General features: G+C 52.2%; 9 protein-coding genes across 9 annotated transcripts; 4 read left to right on the top strand and 5 right to left on the bottom strand.

Moving 5' to 3' along the window:
- Window positions 1-98: 98 nt before the first annotated feature.
- Window positions 99-3,059, top strand: M436DRAFT_41450 (Utp14-domain-containing protein; the record flags this gene model as incomplete). The annotated part of the gene is made up of 1 exon (XM_013574072.1): window positions 99-3,059. The coding sequence occupies one exon, from the start codon at window positions 99-101 to the stop codon at window positions 3,057-3,059; it is 2,961 nt and encodes a 986-aa protein (XP_013429526.1).
- Window positions 3,060-3,313: 254 nt separating this feature from the next.
- On the bottom strand, window positions 3,314-4,131 carry M436DRAFT_79950 (mitochondrial superoxide dismutase [Mn]; the record flags this gene model as incomplete). The annotated part of the gene is made up of 3 exons (XM_013574422.1): window positions 3,314-3,696; window positions 3,756-3,935; window positions 3,996-4,131. The coding sequence occupies 3 exons, from the start codon at window positions 4,129-4,131 to the stop codon at window positions 3,314-3,316; spliced, it is 699 nt and encodes a 232-aa protein (XP_013429876.1).
- A 436-nt stretch (window positions 4,132-4,567) lies between these two features.
- M436DRAFT_71026 (Non-heme 11 kDa protein of cytochrome bc1 complex) lies at window positions 4,568-5,319 on the bottom strand (the record flags this gene model as incomplete). The annotated part of the gene is made up of 3 exons (XM_013574332.1): window positions 4,568-4,632; window positions 4,694-4,810; window positions 4,872-5,319. The coding sequence occupies 3 exons, from the start codon at window positions 5,317-5,319 to the stop codon at window positions 4,568-4,570; spliced, it is 630 nt and encodes a 209-aa protein (XP_013429786.1).
- Window positions 5,320-5,715: 396 nt separating this feature from the next.
- Window positions 5,716-7,464, bottom strand: M436DRAFT_79948 (uncharacterized protein; the record flags this gene model as incomplete). The annotated part of the gene is made up of 2 exons (XM_013574421.1): window positions 5,716-7,140; window positions 7,336-7,464. The coding sequence occupies 2 exons, from the start codon at window positions 7,462-7,464 to the stop codon at window positions 5,716-5,718; spliced, it is 1,554 nt and encodes a 517-aa protein (XP_013429875.1).
- A 310-nt stretch (window positions 7,465-7,774) lies between these two features.
- M436DRAFT_40928 (undecaprenyl diphosphate synthase family protein-like protein) lies at window positions 7,775-8,914 on the top strand (the record flags this gene model as incomplete). Its single annotated transcript, XM_013573979.1, has 2 exons — window positions 7,775-7,996; window positions 8,051-8,914. 2 exons carry the CDS (start codon window positions 7,775-7,777, stop codon window positions 8,912-8,914), a joined length of 1,086 nt encoding a protein of 361 aa, XP_013429433.1.
- A 476-nt stretch (window positions 8,915-9,390) lies between these two features.
- M436DRAFT_71023 (uncharacterized protein) lies at window positions 9,391-10,941 on the top strand (the record flags this gene model as incomplete). The annotated part of the gene is made up of 1 exon (XM_013574331.1): window positions 9,391-10,941. The coding sequence occupies one exon, from the start codon at window positions 9,391-9,393 to the stop codon at window positions 10,939-10,941; it is 1,551 nt and encodes a 516-aa protein (XP_013429785.1).
- Window positions 10,942-11,298: 357 nt separating this feature from the next.
- On the top strand, window positions 11,299-12,099 carry M436DRAFT_41168 (uncharacterized protein; the record flags this gene model as incomplete). Its single annotated transcript, XM_013574020.1, has 2 exons — window positions 11,299-11,640; window positions 11,818-12,099. The coding sequence occupies 2 exons, from the start codon at window positions 11,299-11,301 to the stop codon at window positions 12,097-12,099; spliced, it is 624 nt and encodes a 207-aa protein (XP_013429474.1).
- A 269-nt stretch (window positions 12,100-12,368) lies between these two features.
- M436DRAFT_71021 (uncharacterized protein) lies at window positions 12,369-13,198 on the bottom strand (the record flags this gene model as incomplete). Its single annotated transcript, XM_013574330.1, has 2 exons — window positions 12,369-13,134; window positions 13,188-13,198. 2 exons carry the CDS (start codon window positions 13,196-13,198, stop codon window positions 12,369-12,371), a joined length of 777 nt encoding a protein of 258 aa, XP_013429784.1.
- A 1,045-nt stretch (window positions 13,199-14,243) lies between these two features.
- Window positions 14,244-20,459, bottom strand: M436DRAFT_23572 (uncharacterized protein; the record flags this gene model as incomplete). Its single annotated transcript, XM_013573938.1, has 13 exons — window positions 14,244-14,833; window positions 14,885-14,972; window positions 15,054-15,188; window positions 15,246-15,818; window positions 15,870-16,218; window positions 16,272-16,614; window positions 16,663-16,844; window positions 16,896-18,042; window positions 18,099-18,237; window positions 18,983-19,210; window positions 19,262-20,251; window positions 20,309-20,338; window positions 20,397-20,459. Coding segments are annotated over 13 exons (4,857 nt in total), but the record flags the coding sequence as incomplete, so codon positions are not given.
- Window positions 20,460-20,647: the final 188 nt, after the last annotated feature.

Raw genomic sequence — 20,647 nt, 5'->3', positions numbered from 1 at the left:
TCTTGGCGACAATTTTGCCGCTAACTCCAACTCTCTATGAAAGACTTTCGGAACTTTTCAAGCCTGCCGTTTTTTTGACGCAACATATCACCACAATCATGCCTGCTCGCGTCGCTCGTTCGAGCGTGGCCATGGCCAAACCCACAAACGCTCGCAAAAAGTCTCAGAAACGCACTCTCGACGCCTACTCGATCGCCTCGCACTCGGCCCCAGACACTTACAAAGTCCGCCAGCACCGTTTGGGCGATTCTGTTGGAGAACCCCGTCAGAAGCGCAGGAGACTCCAAGACGACGACCAAGACGACGACGACGACGAGGAGCACGCCAGCAACGCCCGCCGACTGCAACAAAAGACCGTGACCAAGAGAACCGGCACTGGAAAGAGAGGAGGTCTGGATGAAGAGACGGACCAAGGAAGTGATAGCGAAGGAAACGAGTGGCGTATGGGTGGCCACATCGGCGACGAAAGCGACAGCGACCTCGACAGTGACGAAGCTTTTGGTGAGAGCGATGAAGAACGTTTCGAAGGCTTCACATTTAGAGGAAGCTCTACCAGTGGTCCTTCAAAGAAGAAGAAGAAGAGACCTCAGCCTACTCCGCAAATGGATCTGGACGAAGGCGGCGACAGCGACGAACAAGACTCGGCCAGCGACTTTGGCGACGAGGGTGTCGATCTAGCCACCATGCTCGACGAGGACAACGAGGACGACCTCATGCAAACAGAGGAGAAGCACGGCGACGACTCGTCTGAAGAAGAGTCTGATGATGATGAAGAAGAAGAAGAAGAAGAGGAGGAATCAGAGGACGACGAATCTGAAGAGGACGACGACGAGGACGACGCTACCAAGTTGTCCAAACTGCAGGATTTGGTCGCATCGCTGAACAAGGACAACCCGGAAAAGCGCATCGGTGGACGTACTCAAGACGCTCACGAGTCGCAAGAACCCTCGGCATATGGCCTGTCTGCCTCGCAGAAGCTCAAGATTTCCGATTTGCTGCCTACTGTTACCGATCCCGCTCTTCGCAAGTCGCTCAAATTGCTCACCGACGAAAAATCCACAAAGCGCTCAGGCATCCCTGGAAAGCTGGATGCTCCTCTACCCAAGAGACAACAGGACAAACTGGACAGAGCAGCTGCCACCCAAGAAACCAAGAAGACTCTTGACCGATGGCGCGATACCGTCATCCAGAACCGCAGAGCCGAGTTTTTGCAGTTCCCCCTCGCAGATCCCAATGCCATCGAGGCCGTTGGAACCCAAAAGATGCTGCCCATTCAGCAAGACAAGCCCGCCAACGAACTCGAAAGCGCCATTCAAAACATCCTCGAGGAGAGTGGTCTCAGCAACAAGCAAAAGCAAGGAAAAGAGGAGGACCAACTTCAACAATTTGAAGAGCTGCAGATGAACAAGATTCCTATCGAAGAAGTCATGGCCAGACGTGCCGAACTCCGCAAGGCAAGAGAGTTGCTCTTCAGAGAGGAAGTCAAGGCCAAGCGTGTCAAGAAGATCAAGTCCAAAGCCTACCGCCGTGTGCATCGTAAGGAGCGTGAGCGTGCCGAGGCCGCCGAGCGCGACTACCTTGTGGCCGAGGGCATTGAAGATGAGGATGAAAAGGAAAAGAATGACAGAAGACGTGCCGAGGAGAGAATGGGCACCAAGCACAAAGACAGCAAGTGGTCAAAGGCCATGAAGAAGTCAAATCGTTCAGTCTGGGACGAGGACGCCAGAGAGGGTCTGATCGACATGGCCAGACGTAACGAGGAACTCAGGAGGAGAATCGAGGGCAAGGACGTTTACGATCGTGACAGCGACGATTCCGACCTCAGTGTCAGCGATGACGAAGACGAGGAGCTCGACGACGACGAACTCGAAAAGGCACGTCTGGCCAAGAAGATCGACAAGCTCGGTGCCAAAGATGGAGAAAAGTCCAAGATTGGTAACATGGCTTTCATGCTCCGAGCCGAAGCCTCACGAAAGGCTCAGAACGACGAGGACATTGAGAGCTTGCGTAGGGAGTTGGCCGACGAGGATGATGAGAGCGAAGAAGAGGCAGATGCTACTGTTGGTCGTGCAATCTTCGGACCTAAGCCTAAGCAAGGCACTGCCAATCCTTTCAAGGCTGCTCCTCGTGGTGAGCTTGAAGAGAACAAGGACTTGGACGAGCAGGACAACCGTCCAGACAAAGCTGAAGCTGAGATCAATGTCGGTGCTCAGGCAGACACCAAGCCCGCTCCTCAGTCCAAAAAGTCACGATCCTTCCTCCAGAACGCCCAGAAAGTCGTGGCCGATGTCGATGAGCCCAAGGAGACGGAAGAGAATGCATGGTTGACTGGCGCATCCAAGAGCAAGAAGAAGAACAAGAAGGCCGCCGACGAGGAGATTCTGGATCTTTCCAAGGCTGCACCTGCACCTGCAGTAAAACCTGTCACTGATAGAAAGAAGCCTCAAGCAAAGACGCAAAAGCCCGCAGCCAATGAAACCGCAGCTCCCTCGACCGAAGGTTGGGAAACCGTCAAGTACGACAATGACCAAGAAGAAGCTGATGCCGAAGAGGACAACAGAGTAAACCCCATGCTCGCCTCCAAGGATAAGCAAGCCCTCTTCCACCAACGTGCCTTTGCCGGCGACGATGTTGCCGTCGAGTTCGAAGCCGAAAAGGAAGCACAAGTCGAAGACGAAGGTGACAAGGTCGAATCAACCTTCCTCCCCGGCTGGGGCTCGTGGACCGGCACCGGTCTCTCAAAAGCAGCGAGAAAGCAAAACAAGCGCATGGCCCACAATCCTTTGCACAAGAAGGTCACAGAAGGTGTCAAGGCCGCCAACCGCAAAGATGCCAAACTCAATAATGTCATCATTTCAGAAGCTCAGCAAAGGAAGGGTAAGAAGTATTTGGCTAGTACACTACCTCATCAATTCGAGAAGAGGGAGCAGTATGAGAGAAGTTTGCGTGTGCCTGTTGGTCCCGAGTGGACGACAAAGGAGACTTTCCAGCGCAACACGAGACCCAGAGTTGTTGTCAAACAGGGCATCATTGCACCTATGGAGAAGCCTCTGCTGTAGAGTTTCTCTGTTTCTCTTATATAATGGTATTGGGAGCGTTTAGAATATCATGAATTGAAAAGCATTTGCATGGTCGTCAGTCACCATCATTTCCATGTCACATCCTCGCTGTCGTCATGCATGGCCTGTCAAGAATCATCCTCTATCATGCGTGGTAATTTCAGGTGTCAAGTGATTATCAGGAAGCCTCTCGGATACGACTATATACAGTACGATGAGGGATTAAGAGTGTCATTAATGCATGAAGCAGCCGTCTACTGGAAGCGCTTCTCGGCAGCCTTCCAGTTGATGACATCCCAGATGGCGTTGAAGTACTCGGCCTTCTTGTTCTGGTACTGGAGGTAGTAGGCGTGCTCCCAAGCGTCAACACCGAGGATTGGTCTGAATTGACCAACAACGGGGTCCTGGTTTGCATAGGTTCTGATCTGGATGGCACCAGTCTGGGTGTCTTGGACCAGCCAAGCCCAGCCTGAGCCCTGGATACCGGCCAGAGCGGCGTTGAACTTTTGCTTCATCTCGTCGAGACTGCCGTAGTGCGAGTCGATGGCCTTGGAGAGGGCGCCTGATGGGGGCTCACCGCCACCCTGAGACTTGGGAGCGAGGTTCTCCCAGAAGAGAGAGTGGTTGACGTGACCGCCTGTGTTGATTGTGTCAGTGGGTTGGGCGCAGCAACTGAAGTGGGATGAATCGTCTCACCGCCGTGGAAATTGATCAAGGGTTGGGTAGCGATCTGGGTCTGAATGTCGTTCTTCGAGCGGGCCTCGTCCATCTTCTCGGAAGCAGCGTTGAACGAGGTAACGTAGGTGTTGTGGTGCTTGGAGTGGTGGAGCTCCATGATCTGGCCGCTGATGGCGGGCTCGAGGGCACCATAGTCATCTGTGTAGCGTGGTCAGTCCTATGTTGCCGTGTAGATGGTGTCGAGGATGCAATCCATACAGGGCAGGTCGGGAAGAGTGGCCTTGCCGCGGGTGAAGGTGGTGCTGGCGAAGGCTGCGCGCTTGGCGGCACAGGGAGCGCTGGCTCTGAGGGCAGAGCGCACGGCAGAGTTGCGGAAGACGGCGGCGGAAGACATGATTGATGGATGCGATTGTGTTCGTCCAGGAGATCGAAATCAAGAATCAATTGTCAAGAGTGTCGGGAGCACTGCTTCAACTTATGAAGCTTAGCTAAGTGCTGCGTCATTGCCGTCTCCCCCGAGCCAATTATATTCGCCATGACCATTCACATAACCAATTCCATGAAGCCTGCATCACAATCATGTGCCATGTCGGGTCAGTGAGAGACATTGGTAACGTCGAGGATGGTTGAACGGAATTGGGCATACAGGCGCTGTGCTACATGCTTTTGACCTCTCTTGAAACGACTCATCTAGGATTTTAGGAAACAAAAAGGAAAAATAGTACAATTCGTGGTGTAGAGAAGATGCTTTGTACAAGAGGCTAGTGTCATCGCTTCCACCACAAGGAAAGTCGACTTGCTTGAATGGGGCCTATGGGCGCGCGTGTCGTTTATCGGAGCTGCTTGAAGAGCTTGGGGGCGGCGCATGCGGTTGCGCAGTGGGCAAGGTGGAAGACTAGACGGTTTGCATCAATATCGCCGTCACGATTGCTTGCCTGATACGAGACAATACTCACATTCCTCGACGCAATCCTCGTCGGCCTTGCCGTTCTCCTCCTGCTGCTTGGTGACGCGCTCGACGCAGTGGTCGTAGTGGTGCTTGTAGGGAGCGCACTCGGCTGACTTGGCGCACTCTGTCGTCTTGTCAGACGTCTTTCTTGTCGAGTCTGCATCTTGAACGGCTCCTTGACGTACCTTCCTCGATCTTGGGCTTGATGTCTTCAGGCTCATCTTCCTCCTCCTCGTCCTCATCCTCTTCTTCTTCGTCCTCATCGTCGTCCTGCTTGCCGACGGGACCGCCGTGGGGACCGGCGTTGTCGCGGCCAACCTGGCCAGAAGCAGCACCACCCTCGCCGGGAGTGTGACCCTTCTCGTTCGAGGGCTCGGGCTTCTTGATGTCCTGCTTGTTGACCTCGGCCTCGGAGTCGCTCTCCTCGTTGGTGCCGGCGGCAGGGACGGAGGTGCTGACGCCGCCTCTGGTGGTGGCGCCACGGGTCTGCTCAGCCGTGCCCATGCCGTTCTGTTGGTCCTTGGACGAGTTGAAGTCGCCCGAGGCGTACTTGAGGTCGTCCTGAACTTCAGCCTCGCATGACTGAACGGACAGAGACGAGTAAAGATCGGAGACGTAGTCGAAGATACCCATGGTAGCGGTTGTGAGGCGACTCTGTATGTGTTGACTGTCGTGCTGTCGAAGAGGCGGCACTGCGAACCTTTCGACGTTTCCCCATGCACGGGCCACTAAATCCAACCAATGACAGCCGGCCCGATGGTCCAAATCACTCCAAGTCCTTTTCCCTCTTCTCTTTCTTCTTGCTAGCATTCTTCAACATCTCGTCCTTGCCGACAGACTTTGCACATGTAACCCGACACCAATCGCAATAGCGAACAAACATAGGAAAGCAGTCGTTCCAACACCTCACTCACAGGCTCAACTCAAGGGCCATCTACATCTGGGATCACTTTACGCTACTGCACCCTTCTCTGGGAAAATCGGTTGTTACGAACAGTCGTGATTCGTCTCGTGGCATTACTCATTACTCTAGTTCCGTTGCATTGATTGTAACACAGTCATGGCTTCTTGTACCGAATAGCCAATGAAGACTGGTCCGGTAAATACCATCTGTGCCGCCTCATTCTTCTGCTCGCCAGATTCTGTCTTGATGAAAACTGGCTGGTCCCCGAACTTCTTCTCAGTCGACGTTTCGAGCTGCGCGGTCTGAATGAAAGTAGGTTTTGTCTCGGCCTTCGTATCGTTGACAGCCACTCTTTCCAGGGTCGGTTTGGCGATTGGTTCAACGGCGATTTGATCCTCCTTGTCTTGTCCAGATGGTTGTTGTTGGTCGAAACCGAATGGACATTTCCCCTTGGACTTTTCAAGGGGTGCTTCGACAGGCGCCTGTGATACTTCAGGTTTCGCAGCAGCTGCTACGCTCGAAGACACACTTCCGCGACGATCTTGTGCTTCAATTGGCACCTGTATACCCCATGGTCGACTCGGACTCTCGCCTAGACGAACATCTCTGAGTGGCCGATCAAAACGGGGCAGTCGCTCATCTTCTGTCTCTCCTCCCTCTTTCTCCTCGGCTGGGGCATCTGGTCCAGTGTAAACGGTGCTGGCCCACTGCCGTATCTTTTCATGGCTAGCACGCTCGCCCTCGTCCAAGTCCTGCTCTGCTTCAAGATGCTCATCGCCCAGATTTTCCGGCAACAGGGATACGTGCTTCTGACCCAGCCCTTGTATCATGCTAACAATATTACCGTATTTTGCATCGAGCTCCCGGATCTGTTCCTCATTGCTTTGGTATCGCTTTACGCATATTTCGTGACTTCTTGGAAGCTCATGCTTGTGTAGCTCGAAATAGGCAGCAACCTCCTCTGGGCTGTGTTGATCGAGGAAACGTATGGGGCACACTTTGTCGGTAGACGAACCTTGGACCGATGGCGCAGCGTCGGTGTTTTTCTTGTGTGATTCCATGCCACAAACCTCTTTTATGGGATCAACGACTGAATTTCGTGCGCTGGAAGAATTGCGTCTTCCATTGATACGCGAGCCTGATGTGCGCGGCTGTCGAATGGATTCGGGTTTGTAACGAGATACGACTGAAGCGGCGTGCGAGCTCAATTTGCGCCTTTCCATGGAAGCAAAAGGGCAATCAAGTCTGCTCGGAGTGCCCGGAACAGTAAAGTCTTGTTCGAGAGGGGATTCTGATATGGAGGGCATGGCAGCAGATGAGGTGGGAGCGGAAGGTTTGTCGGCCGAAGGCCCAGTGTGGATGGCTACGCCAGTCGAATGCAGCGAATTTGAAGTACGTGAAGCGGCAGTGATTTTTTCACGACGGCTGGCGTCAACTATCTTAGAACTATTTATCAAGCTCTCGAAATCAACAGCCAAAGGAAAAGCTGCAGAGGCCGAGAGATCGAAGGGCTTGGCCTTTTCAGGACTGAGGGCGGCAAGGCGCGAATACTAATTGGTCAAGTCAGCGAATGTGCCGGCGAGAGGTTTGTTGAGTGTTGAGAGCAAGGTGGATAAGAAGGATCAGTAACATGCTATGGTGTGTTATCTGTCAAAGCTGCGAACAGCTGCAGGTCTAGAGCTAAAGGTTGTTCATCACACAGGAGGAGGGGCGTGGTGTCGGAGCAGAGTGTGGAATGGACTGACCTGTGATTTTGCTGTAGCCAGCTGAGCCTCGAGAACAGCACATCGCGAGTAGACACGCTGATACTCCAGTCGCAAGGCGTCGAAGCCGTCCAGCAAGCTCTGCAGCTGCTTTTCGGCGATGGACGCCATGATGAGACAATATGGGAGAAGCAAGCTACAGAGCGTGTAGTGGAAACAAGGTGGTAGAGGCGTCGAATGCGGAAGCAACAAAGAGAATTCGAGGAGAGGCGCGCACGGATATGGAGGGGCTTGGCAGCGGAGTTGCGAAGCCGCGGTGGGCCGACGGTCTCGCGAGTCGCGCTGCTCAGACAATTGACACGCGGCAGGCGGTGCCGAGAGCTGACGCAGGAGCGCATGGCAAGCTAAGCCATGGCATTTGTTGCACCATGGCTCCCATTCACCAGAGGTCCACGTTTCTTCGTTCACAAGCAACGTCGACATGTCCTCTGCCCACCTGACACGCCTCCGTAGATGGTTGCTATCTTCTCCCCCGGCTGAATGGGGTGTCCAGCGGGTTAGAGAACTGCTGATTGGAGCATTGCGACAGGGGCCTATACCACGACATGTTGCCTTTGTCATGGATGGCAACCGACGTTACGCTCGCACCAATCACATTGAGACGGTCGAAGGCCACCACCTAGGCTTCGAAGCCCTTGCTCGTGTTTGTTCACACCCAAGATACTTGGAGAATTGACGTGTGCTAATTCGAGGGCAGATACTCGAAGTGTGCTACAAGTCAGGAGTCAAGGTTGTCACCATATACGCCTTTAGCATCGAAAACTTCAAGCGCTCCAAGTACGAAGTCGATGCCCTCATGGACATGGCCAAGTTCAAGCTCAATCAATTGGCGCAGCATGGCGAGCTGCTTCATCGCTACGGCGCTCGTATCCAGATCCTGGGACAGAGAGATCTCATACGCCCTGACGTCCTGGAATCCATAGACGAAGCCGTTCGCCTGACCAGCAACAACACCAACGCCGTCCTGAATGTCTGCTTTCCCTACACGTCCCGCCACGAGATGACTCACGCCATTCGTGAAACTGTCCGCGAATACTCGACCCCTTTGCGCTCTGTCAACAAGCGTCCCTTCTCTGAATCACATATTGCACGCCACCTGCGTACTACCCAGTTGACTCAAGTGCAAGAGGAAGTCTCGGCCGACGACGAAAACACTGAAGAGACGGACGAATCGAACAACAGTGCCGCATCCACTGATGAACACCCTCCGTCTTCTCGCACGTCCACCTCGGCCAATTCTCCTGCCTTCAAACCTACAAGGCCGCAGACTGTGTTTCCAGATCCCGAGACCATCACTGCAGACACGATCAATGCCCACACATTTACTCATGATGCCCCTCCTTGCGACCTTCTGGTCCGGACCTCGGGCGTTCAAAGACTGAGCGATTTCATGATGTGGCAGTGCCATGAGCACACCAGCATTGTTTTCTTAGAATGCCTCTGGCCCGAGTTTGACATCTGGCAGTTCTTGCCAGTCCTGGTCGAATGGCAGTGGAAACAACGCAAACTCAATGACGCTCAAGCCTTCTCACGCTCCTCACGACCCCTTAAAGCCTGTTAAAAACTGACACACCTACTTCGGTTCTTCATTTCATACCCTACATATTCAAAAGCGAGCGACAAGATACCCTCGAAACACATGGCATTCTGGTCTGGTTCTGACCATTTCCTTCTTGGCGATACTTCTTCCCTTCTTTGGCCAGTCCTGGCGCCTTCAACAAGATACACCCCTAAATTTCCTATTTTTGCCAGACCTTTCTCATCGCACGTTGCCAGTGTCTCTGAGCCTGTCGAGTAGTTGACTATGACGCCCTCGTGTTAATTACCCTGGTGTATGGACGTCTTTCTGAAACTTAAGCGCCGAACGCGAAGCCACACACGCGCTAATGCAGCTGCCCGATCAATCACTTTGCCTGCCATCGCAGTCGCTCAGCACGGTTTTCACGTAGACTAACAGGCTCCTGCTGTTGAATCTTCTTTCACCTCACATGTCTGCATTCGTCGCATCGCTGGAAAGCCAGCCCCAACGACTCAAGAATGGTCAACCGACCAGCTCGTCTACTCCAGCACGTCACTAACACCATCTGTCTAGCATCTCTTGTTCAAGCGAGTCTTTGGACGGTCGATATTGACAACAAGCCAGCTCCGCCACCTGAAGATGGACCTCCCCTCTCTTTCCACGCTTCTCGAGATTCCGACTTGCTTGCTGGTCAGATCTGTGGAATCATAGGCGCTTATCTAGCAACTGCCTTCATCTTTGGGAGCCTTCTCCTCACAGTCGGACGACGGATGCGACGAGCGGCTTTGTCAGCATATCTCACAACCTCGATGGAAATGGTCAAACCTACCGTGACGCAGTTCGACGATTCGCCTATGAGTCCTCATTCTCAAAGATCCTGGTACAGCCCTCGAAGGTTAAGAAAAAAGCGCAGCATTCAAGGCAGTACCAGGACGGTCAGCAACCCCAACAGTCCGGCAGTGCAAAGTATCGCATCCTTCGACCCCAGCGTTATCGAGGCGGACAGAGTGGCTAGACAACAAGAGCTGGAACATCTTTACGCGGCAGCTTTAGCACAGGAAGCTGCCAAATCGCGAACCACTGTTGCGGAACATGAGATGCCGCTACCTGAGGCTACACCCTCGAGATCTCGAAGACAACCTCCGAGGCTTTTGACTTCGGCTCCTGCTCTTGCACATCTACATCTTCAAGAATCGCAAATCAGCCCTGTGTCTCCCAGGAGTCCTGTCCGGGCGATCTACCCTCCAAGATCTCCCCGTTATCAAGCGACATCACCTATCTCTCCTATGCGACCAGACTACGGACACCTCACTACGTCTCCGAAGTCACGAATGCCAATATCCCCAGGCGCAGCGTCGACACGTACACGGACGTCTTCCTTTGGTTCCCAAGCGGAGGGCAAACGGCCTCGAAAGGGACTTCGTAACCTACGCATCCAACACCGCCATCATTCCAGCGAAGTGTCTGACGAAGAAGTACGCACTCCACTGACTCCACGTTATTATACCGATTCAGGGATCCCACCAAGCTCGCCACCCAGAAGCGAGGCGCCCACTACGCCGGGCACACACGATGGTTATGGAACACCTGTGGATGCCGAAACCTTTGACGAGATCAGAGCCATGCCTCGGCCAGAACCGCAAAGAGCCGGCATTTATCAATATGAAATCCCAAGAGTCGCAAACGTTGCAACCAGGCAGGCGGAACTCAGGCTGAACACTGCAGTGACTGGTGACCGCAGCATCAACAACAACAACCAATCTGTGTCCACATTCGGAACGCTACCTTTTCGTGTTTTGACGCAGCCAGATGGCGTGCCGTTGGCATCAGCCGGTCTGGTTACAAAAACCACTTATCTCGAGAGGCGTCGCGACATGTTGAGTGCGCCTCGTACAGGCATGGCTACACCGTATAGCCCGTATATGCCATTTACGCCCGTGACACCTGTGACGCCTCATTTGACAAGCAGGGCAGAGAGAAGACAACGTGAAAGGGATCAAGGGAGACGTGCTCCGGCTGCAATGGATCAAGTCATTGACGAGGAGGAGATGTGGGGAAGTGGCTATTGAAGTTCCTCTTGTTTTTGGTCCGTATTATCGTGACGCGGTAGAATGTGGTATGATGATCTTGGTGAACGTTTGAAGATAGCCTTTTGCATAATCAAGTCACAGTCCCATTGTTTGCGACCTCGGCATCGAATGTTTCCTGTCTCCGCGTGGGGTTGAGGTGGGCGACCCTGCTGCGTCGATCTGAGACATTCCGGGTATATAGCCTCTGATGTCACCATCATCACATGCGCAAGAGTATAAGACCAGACATAGCGACTCCTCACGAACCTCTTTGATCCTCGATCGCATTGTTTCAAAGGCATCAAACAACAAACCGGCACAATGTGGTTTCCATCCCTTGTCCAAATCCTCTACCTCATGTTCCTCAGCGGCCAATCCTACGGCATCTTCCTCCACTTCTTCAAACCCTCGACCGGCCTCGTCAATGACAATCGTGTCCTCCAAGTAAAAGGCCTCTCTATTCTCGCCATCCTAATCTCCTTTCCCTCAATCTTTACTACCAGTCTACCTTCTGCAATTGCCCACTCGACAAACACCGGACTCTTGCACCTGCTGTCCTGGGTCTTCCTAGCAGGAAGTCTCATGCTGGGGACTTGGTGCTGTGAAGTCACTGGCCAGGGAAACCTGTCGGTCATCTTTGGAAGAGTGACGCCGAAAGAGGTTATCAATACTGGTCCTTATGCGCTATGCAGGCATCCTGTGAGTAAGCTCAAGATACAGATTCAGCGAGCCAATCTTGCATGTCTGGTCGACAAGAACGAGGCGGCGTTCAGGACGCCATTCCGTTGATGTCGAGATCAATCTGCAAGCTGGCTCGTTGCATAGTGCCGCATTCGTTTTTACACAGAACTCTGCTAACTGTACCTTTGTCTTCAGGTGTATGTGTCGTACATGCTCGGTTGGGTTGGGAGCTTGATCGCTATGCAGCAGGAGTGGAGACATAACCACGCGTTCTTTGGATTCATCAGAATGGTGGCCATGGCTGTTGTTGTGATCGGACTGATCGGCCTGTACAGAGAGGGTGCCGAGTTGGAGGAGAGGCAGTTCATGCTCAACGAGGATGTTGTCCAGGGCGAGAACGTAGAGCTGGGAGTCAGAAGAAAGTATGAGAGTTATAAGAGTGTGGTGGGTGCGAGATGGGTTCCCGGCATCATCTAGTCGTCAGAGTCAGGAAGGATGACCGCAGTAGGGGAGGTGAATGAAACTTTGTGTCGTTCCTGCTTTCATTTCAAATGCTGGTACAGTAACAAAACAACCAGTCGTTCCTGTGCCTGCTAGAGAAACAAGGAGGATCAAGAAGAAATGCCATAAACGCCACGCCAGTCCGTCGTTTCCTCGTTATGACATGGTCTGTCGACGACCATGAAACTTGTCGTGGGGTATCATCTCATCATACGTATGACTGCATCAAAGAGTCGCGACTGCGATCAGAGAATACGACCAGAGCTTAATCTTCTCTCCAACTCATCTTCGACAGTCTCTCTCTGCACCTGCTCGTATCCCGGTGGTGGCTCAGCGGGTGGTGTGAAGACTTCTGGCGCGTGCGACTCGGACGAGGCAGGAGCTTGCCTCGATACAGGAGGTGGCGCCGACTGTGCCTGAGGCTGAGGGATAGACACGGAAGCACCAGTCTCCTCGTAAGCGGGCAAGTCATCCAGATGCACATTCGCAACGTCAACAGCAGCTAGCGTGTCAGCTCCTCTTCCTCGACCAGCTTCGCTGCCATCACCTTGGAGATGGCCTGATTGCCTCGCGACATCGACCTGCTGTTGCAGTCTCTCCTTGACGCGCTCGTACCCAGAGTGGAAGTCGTATGCGCCTCCGTCCTTGAAGGCAAACTTAAGTTCCAGGGCGGGAATGTGGGCGGGGATGCCACCGCCCTGGACGGGTTGCACGAGTGCGGTCCAGACATTGGGACCTATCCAAGGGGCAACGACATGCGAATCGTGTGTGTTGAGAAGAGGGGCGGCGAAAGACTGAAGCTGAGGTGTGGGTGTGGAGGGCAGGTAGACGAGGCGGCGGTTGGTGAGATACAAGGTACCGGCAGAAGCTGAACAGTGTACGGGATCCTTGCCGGGGAACTTGTTGAGTGATTGCAGAGAAAAGCTTGTACGGGCTGGCGACTTGTAGAGAGTCTGTTCGTGCGGTAGGGGAGTAAATGGCTGCGTCGACGAGGGCTCCACCATAACCCAGCTTCGCTCTTGTCAGCCTCTGCCCGTCTCGAGTCGACGTCGCGCAGTACTCACTTGACCGACATGTTGACGGCGTGTATCAAGTGTTGCAGCGAAGCACTTTAGGTAATGCCACGGGTTCGGTGTAGCTACTAATTAATCTACGGGAAGCATGTGAAAGATAGTTACCGATATGCACATGTGCCAAGCCCACGTCATCGGTCGCCCTCCGCCTCGCAATATCTTATACCGCTTCCACCAACTTCCACCCATGCCATAGCTAACCTTATCCCGAGCAACATCAAGCAATTTTGTCTTCCGTTTGGCCCTCTCCGATCAATACCCTCTGCGTATGCGTCAAATCATCTCGACGCTGTCTCCGAGCTCCGCCGCCAACCACGCTCGCAGCTCCTCCTTTTCGCGCTCCTCCCTACCGCGCTCCTCCCTTTCTTCCTTGCTTTCTCCATCTCTCACATTCGTTTCTTGTTCCTGTGACTGCTCTGTGTACGTCTGCAGTGCCTCTTTGTCGCCTGTTCTGGCTTTCTTTGCCGACAAGTAGTCTGATGCTGTGCCATCGTCCAGCTTGCGTTTGATCAACCCTAGTCTTGTCGAAACGTCATCAATGTTCTGGTCGACCATTGCTACTGCATCCTGAAATACTTCTGCGAAGCCATCGACCCGTGACGGATGTGCCGTCACGAAAAGTTCTGGCTCATCGTCATCCTGCTGGTGCACCGTGTCAAAGTCTAGCATGTCGAGGCTCTGTGATCCTTGGTCTGAGTGTTGAAGGCTTTGCGAATCTTCAAGACCCACCAAAGCAGCTTCTAGCATGTCTTCATCTGGATCCAGATAGTCTCCATCGTCTGGTAGCAGCTCATCGTTGTCGTGACTCCACGTTTCGAGAATAGTTTTCGCCGACGGGGTCGCATCGTCAAACATCTCTTCTCGGATGCTTCTCAAAGGTTCCAGACTCTGCTTGAAACTTGGTCTTGAGAAGTTGTCTGAGATGGTTGGAGACACGGGTGTGACGGAAGCCGTTCTTATAGTCGGAATCCCGCTAGCTTTGCTTGTGCTTTCGTGAAGACTAGCAAGTCGTGTGGCTGCCATAGGCAGTCTGTCTTTCAAGGGTTTTGCTGCCTGGGACAGATCAAGGTGCTCCACAGGCCCACTAACTGCTTTCCTTCTTATCGGGAGCTCCAATTTGGATTGGATCTTGGTCCATAGTGCGGAGGACGTCGTACTCTTGCTAGCAGCAGGTGGTTCGCTGTCTTTGGTCTTCTTTGACCTTGGTTTCGGTTTCCTCTCCATTCCCCCCTTACAGCATGGATGCTTGCAGGCACTTTTATCCTTGCAACGGTGATGACACGCGTAGTTGCCGTTTTCTAGTCTCCGTTCGCCTGCTGTCTCGACAGTATCGGCAACGCTGATCTTTCTTGACTGTCCGGTCTTTGATAGACCAACGGTCGGCTGTTTGAGTGCGTCGACATCCATGAAGTCGTCCTCTTTGGATTCAGCGACGAAGAAGTCATCGTCGTTTACTCCTCCATCATCCCAAACATCAGCGTCAGCATTCTTCGGCGGCTCGATCCAGTTGTTCTTGACAGCACTTGTGGGTCGAGCAGTCGATTTGTTTCTGCCGGCATCAACCGTCATATCATTGATGGATTGAAATGCCGACACTGGTAAATCGGGCTTGAGTACAGCTTCCTGCATGGTTCCGGCTGGAGCGTGTTAGGTACTAGCGTTTGAATCAAGGGCACGGTGTTACTGACCTAGGTCATCACACATGACATAACACTCAATCAGTTGACTAGAGCTCGTCAGGTATGTAGTTTCAGTTATCGGGTTGATATACTGAAGCTTTGCAGCACTGTTGCTTCTGTTAACCACACTGTCACAAACTAGCAGATCCTTTGCGTACCTGAGGCGAAAGAAATTGACTCTGCGTCCGTCTGATGTGCCAAGCAGAACGATCACAAAGACCCGCTTGTTTCGATATTCAACAGGAGTCGTGTTATTCAAGAAGCCAAAGTCAATCTTGACTTTGACAGCGACATGCTCCTGAGGCTTGATCGTCTGATACCAGAGGTTAGCCTACAAGTCAGAGAAAGACGGCATATATAATTCGCTCACAGGCTGTCCAACGATCTGCAAACCGACCCTCAACCTGGGGAATGTCTGAACTCGACGATGCATTGTCATGCCATAGGGCGAAGCTTTGTTGAGGACCAGTTCCACTCTCCCCGGATCTGTACTTGACAGTTCGTCTATGCTGGTGATTCCGGCGTTGATCAGCTTTCTCACGGCCACTGGGCCAATCTGCTCGATCTGTTGCAGTACCATTGGTGAATCATCCCATACGCGCGCAGCCAGACTGCGTGATAACATGAGAGAGTTACGTATGCCGACTGCATCTTTGTTTATGTTCTGGCAATCTACTATGCATCGAATCAATCGATAAACGTGGTGGAAGATCAAGGATTGGTCGATGCTGTACTGAAAGCGATGAGTTGTTTGTTCGGCAATATGGTTGACTCCACCGAGCACAGCTTGTATAATCAGGGACACTTTGTGTGCGGCAGCAGAGAGATCGATCCTGAAGGAATAGCGAATGTCGTTCATCCCGTTAAGTTCCTTGTAGACTTGTTTTTCGCCGGAACGGAAGCGAATTTCTCTAAACTCGTGGCTTTGCGATATGACAGTCAGCTGTAACACGGGTTAGTAGGTGAGATCATAAGAGTATATGCGAGTACATACTATGTCTGACATCTTGGGCTTCCGTGGTAGATTCAAGATTGACTCCATAGTCGCGATATTCATATAGTAGCGTGCCATGGCGTCTCCATACTCCGTAGACTTGAACAATGCGCCGTGCTCGATTAACCCGAGTCTTCTGAGCTCAGAAACAGCTTTTTCGCAAATCTGCTCCAGTCTGGCTCCGAGATCTCGACCTGGGGTGTCTCCGTCGATCTGGTAGTGGGCCGGGTTGTCTTCGAGTCGCACTTTAAGGAAAGTGCCAGCGAGCCACTTCTTTGCTGCGTAGAGATCCGGAACCATGGCCAATCCGATCTCTGCATTGAGGTGCTCGACAAGATTAAGATGCAGGCTGTGAGTATGTTAACATTCAGTCTCGAGAGTATACCGCAGGAAAAACCTCACCAGCTCTCCAAGCGTTCTTGTCCATCAAGTAGCTGCTCGTAGTGCTTGACCTGCTGCATCTTTGTCATGATTGTAGCAAGAGCTGACGTATCAAACTGCGGTCTACCGGCCCTTCCAATCATTTGCATAATCTCGAGATCCGAGTATTCTTTGAGGCCTCCAGCCTCATAGCTGACGGTATTTTTGATGATGACCATGTGACAAGGAAGGTTCACACCTACTGCGAGTGTCGATGTACAGCAGATTACGCTTAGATCACCAACAAGATAAGCTCTTTCTACTGCAGAACGGTCTTGTTGATCAAGACCGGCATGATGGACAGCGACTCCAGCAGTGACAGTGCCTGGAGGCGTCAGTGTGTTGTGAGGATGGACCATGAAAGAAGACATACTTTGCAAACCCCTGTCCTCCACCGAAATATGGCTTGTGGGCGCGTCCCAATATCTGTCTTTCGGTGTACTGGTCTTCCACCACTCGGCGAGAGCTTTCGCTGTCTCTGAACATGATTTTCTTGTGAAGCAGAATATCATGATTGGCTTTCTCTGAGAGTACTTGGTGATAATCTCCGGAAGTCTGTTCACAATCAGTACGAGTTGGTGGGATGCTTGACAAGATTTGACTCACTTTCTGTTCAACATAGCGTCGAATGCGAACGCGTTTAGGCTCGATTGATAGCCACATACATAACGTTTGAGCTCGACAGGTCGGAACTCTTGGCCAAACTTCTTGTGGGTAGCTGGGACGTCAGGAAGATCGTCGTTGCGCCCAAGCCATGTAGCTATATCTTGTGAGTTGGGTACTGTTGCACTGAGGGCAATGAATCTGGTCCCAGAACCGATAGATTTCATCCTCGAAACAACAACCTCAAGTGTAGCGCCGCGGTCCTTGTTGAGAATGTGGACTTCATCGATCAAAAGCAGTTTGATGAGGCGGACCAATCTTTCGTGGTCCTTCCATTTTCTCGTCATCGAGTCCCATTTTTCTGGTGTGGTCACAATAATGTCGGCTCGCTGAACGTGCTGAAGCGAGGTTATGTCCGAATCGCCAGTCATCTCTTCGCACTTCAGACCCAAAGGCTCAAACTTAGCCTTCCAGTCATGAGCTCTTTCCGAGCAGAGAGACTTTGTCGGAGCCATATAGACGATCTTGAAAGTACCATTCTGCCAACCCCGAAGCATACGACAGATTGCAATCTCGAAGAGCACAGTCTTGCCACTGCCTGTAGGAGATGAGAAGACACAATTGTCGTGGGACTCGTATATGCTTTCGAAGCAGGCGGATTGGACCGCATTGAACATAGCAAACGGAAAGACGGTCTGGAAGCGATCTGGAAGGGTATGCACCGGGACGAGCCGGATTCCTTGGACGATGGGAGGACTTTCCGTCGTAATAGGCCTTTTTTGCTGTGATGTAGGGTATGGCCGAGTTGGTATCATAGGCTCGGGATTTTGCTGCCTTTGGCTGGCTTGGTACGCTGGAGTTGACGGCAGAGCGATCATGGGCGATGAGCTACTCGCCTGTTGCTGGAAAACGTGATGACATGATGGTGGATCGGGAGGAGCGAAGAGACCTGTCGGTCGGATTGAAATTCTCGTTTCCTGAGTTTCGACGTAGCCTCTTGGGTGTTCCTGAGGGATCGAGGGCACATATTCGTACGTCTGGTAGTCATGACTCTCGATAGGCGCAGTCGCGGACGGTGGTAAGGACAGTCGAGCCCTGCCAACGGCAGCCTGACTCTGGCGTGATGTCGAGGTTGGCCGATGTGGGCGTGCTGCGTTCAGAAAGGTTAGATCAGGATTTATTCTGCAGTCTGAGATCTTGGAATACCATAGTTACTTTGATCGGTTTCGTAGCTTGCAACACGAATGTAGTCATCTACGATGTCCTCTGCACATTGCTCGTACGGCGCATATTGGTTGTATGAACCATCGGCATACATAGTGAGCGGATGGATCGTGTGTGACCACTGGATCGTTAGTTGTAAGCAGACAACGATGGAAGGGTGTTTGACAGTGCTGACCTGGAGTTAGCTGGAGGGAAAGAACGTGCCTCATACAGTCAGGGCAATCACGTCACCAATGTTCCTTCCAAATGTCAAGCACGAAGGGCTCTTCGGCACCGTAGTCCACACTCAATGCAGCATGACTTAACTCCCAAGAACCCACTAGTGAATATGTAATTACACTCAGACTCTTCCACGCGAAATTAACCACTGCACTCACCTACCTTTTTATACCATGGAAGCTGCCCCTATCATATCCCACTTGTAAGACCAAACGTGAGTTTGGCTGAGTGGGAGACCGCCTGCTTCTTCGAAGTCGGGAGTAGAGGGGCAATTGCCCCGAAAAGTTTTGCTTACGAGTATTGAAAGTGAGGGTTCGATCCTTGGGGGTAGGGATTCTGGTTTGTGTTTTGATCTTTCAGTCCAAAGAGGATGATGTGATCCACGAGCGGATTGTAATTTCCCCTTTTATTGTCTCCCTGATATCGTCATCTACTCACATGATCAGTGCTTCGTATAGCGTTCTCAAGGGAGAAAGAACTCTGCAGAACCCTCAAACCGTGCTTTCCAGAGGACTACCTTGGCACTTTTGAACGACCATTGTGCGTCGGTAAGCAATAATATATTGAAACACATCAATGTTTTGGATGTCTGTAAAGATTAGGTGACTTGAAGACTACCCACATCATTCTTCCCGCTTGAACCCAACCCCACGACGTTCGAAGTTGACCGGCGTGCTTGGCCTGCTAGTGGTCAGAGCCTCCTTAAAGCTTGACCTTGACCCTGTGTTTGGCGCGCCTCTGCTATCGCTATATGGGCGTTGGTGCCCAATAGTGGTCTTCTCGTAATCGTGAACCACAATCTTCAATGGACGAGGTCCATTATCGCTGGTCCACAGGTATGTGGCTAGGAGAACGGTTGCAGTTCCAAGTAGATACTGCGTCGCAATGGTCAGCAACTGCTCAGGCTGATAGATCTTTGAACTTACACTGGTGGTAATCTTAAAATGAAAGAACCACACACTTGCTAGGAAGCTGATAACGATGCTCATGCTCGTAGCGAAATTCTTCGCGATATTGTCGGAGTAGTTCACAACCAAAGCCACGAGCACACCACCGACGGCCTGTAGGAAGACGGCGCTCCAGACCACCCAATTGTACCCCGAGAAGAAGCCATATTTCGCAATGTCCGCACCATCATTGAAGATGACTCCTATGAAGAGGGATGGGAACAGCGAGTAGAAAGATAGTTGCACATTCCGGACCCAGAGCGAAGTCTTGCTGTTACCATCTTTTAGAACTTTTTCGAAATACACGCCAGCGAGACCAGACAGTACGCATGCTGCCAATACGGCGGCCAGACCGATGGAAGCGTTGAGCTGGGGGTGTTGGATCGCAAAGTCTTTGTCGATGCCTTCATACGTGGCAGATCTCTTGACCAGCTGTCCTGCAGCGCTGCTTCCCATATCTCGCATCTCTTGAAGCGTGCGAGGAAAATGAAGGCCTGCGTTGGCTTCTCTCAGATCCCTCAAAGTAGGCATGGCCGGGCCGGAACTAGCGGGAATCTGCACAATAGCCACGCCTGCCATGAGCAACAGCAGGGAAGACCACTTGCGCAAGCCGAGAGTGTGCCCAAGCATAGTGACGCTGAAGATTGCGGTAGTCAAAATCTTCAATTGATATGTGACTTGGAAAGTCGCAGCATCCAGGTTGCTCACGGCAACATATTGCAAAGAGTTTTGGAGAGTATAGAGCATGGCCGGCAAGGCCAGCCGCCAGCTATCGCCGGTGAAGACGTGCCGTACTAGTTCGGTGAAGAGTGCGGTTGCAGAGGAGGAAGACGGAATGTCTCGTGAAAGATCGTAGAGGGCCATGGTGAGCGAGATTGAGAGCTTGATGACTTCGTTGAGAAAGACGGCGGTCGAGGTATAGTAGCGATGGCCGTCAACCGTAGGCATGATTCGAGAGTAGTGCATAATCTGCGCTGGACGTCAATGGTTTCATCTGAGAGCCATGGGTCGTTCAGACATAGTTACCAAGATCAAGGCGGAATTCTGGAACGTCAGCTGCGTATAGTCATTAGTTCAAGACGCAGAGAGCCAACGAGTCTAGGCCAAAGCATACAGTGAGCAAGGCAAGGTGTTTAATGGACACGCCAAACAGGGTGGCAGAGCGGTGTGAATCCATCATGGCGAATGTGAGGGCGAAGAGGGTCGGATCAAGGAGGAGATGGCAGGGACGAGCGGCCGACTTCTATGATCTGAAGGCGGACAGGGAGATGCGAGCACGAAAGATAGCAGGTGATCATTTATAAACTTTATGTATCAGTGGTGACTGCATGACTACAGTCCTTGGACTGTAGACCACGCGCCGCG

This window comes from Aureobasidium namibiae (assembly GCF_000721765.1).
Source record: "Aureobasidium namibiae CBS 147.97 unplaced genomic scaffold scaffold_4, whole genome shotgun sequence".
Classification (NCBI taxonomy): domain Eukaryota; kingdom Fungi; phylum Ascomycota; class Dothideomycetes; order Dothideales; family Saccotheciaceae; genus Aureobasidium; species Aureobasidium namibiae.
The sequence above is the reverse complement of the archived record's forward strand: the minus strand, read 5'-3'. Positions and strand labels throughout refer to the sequence as shown.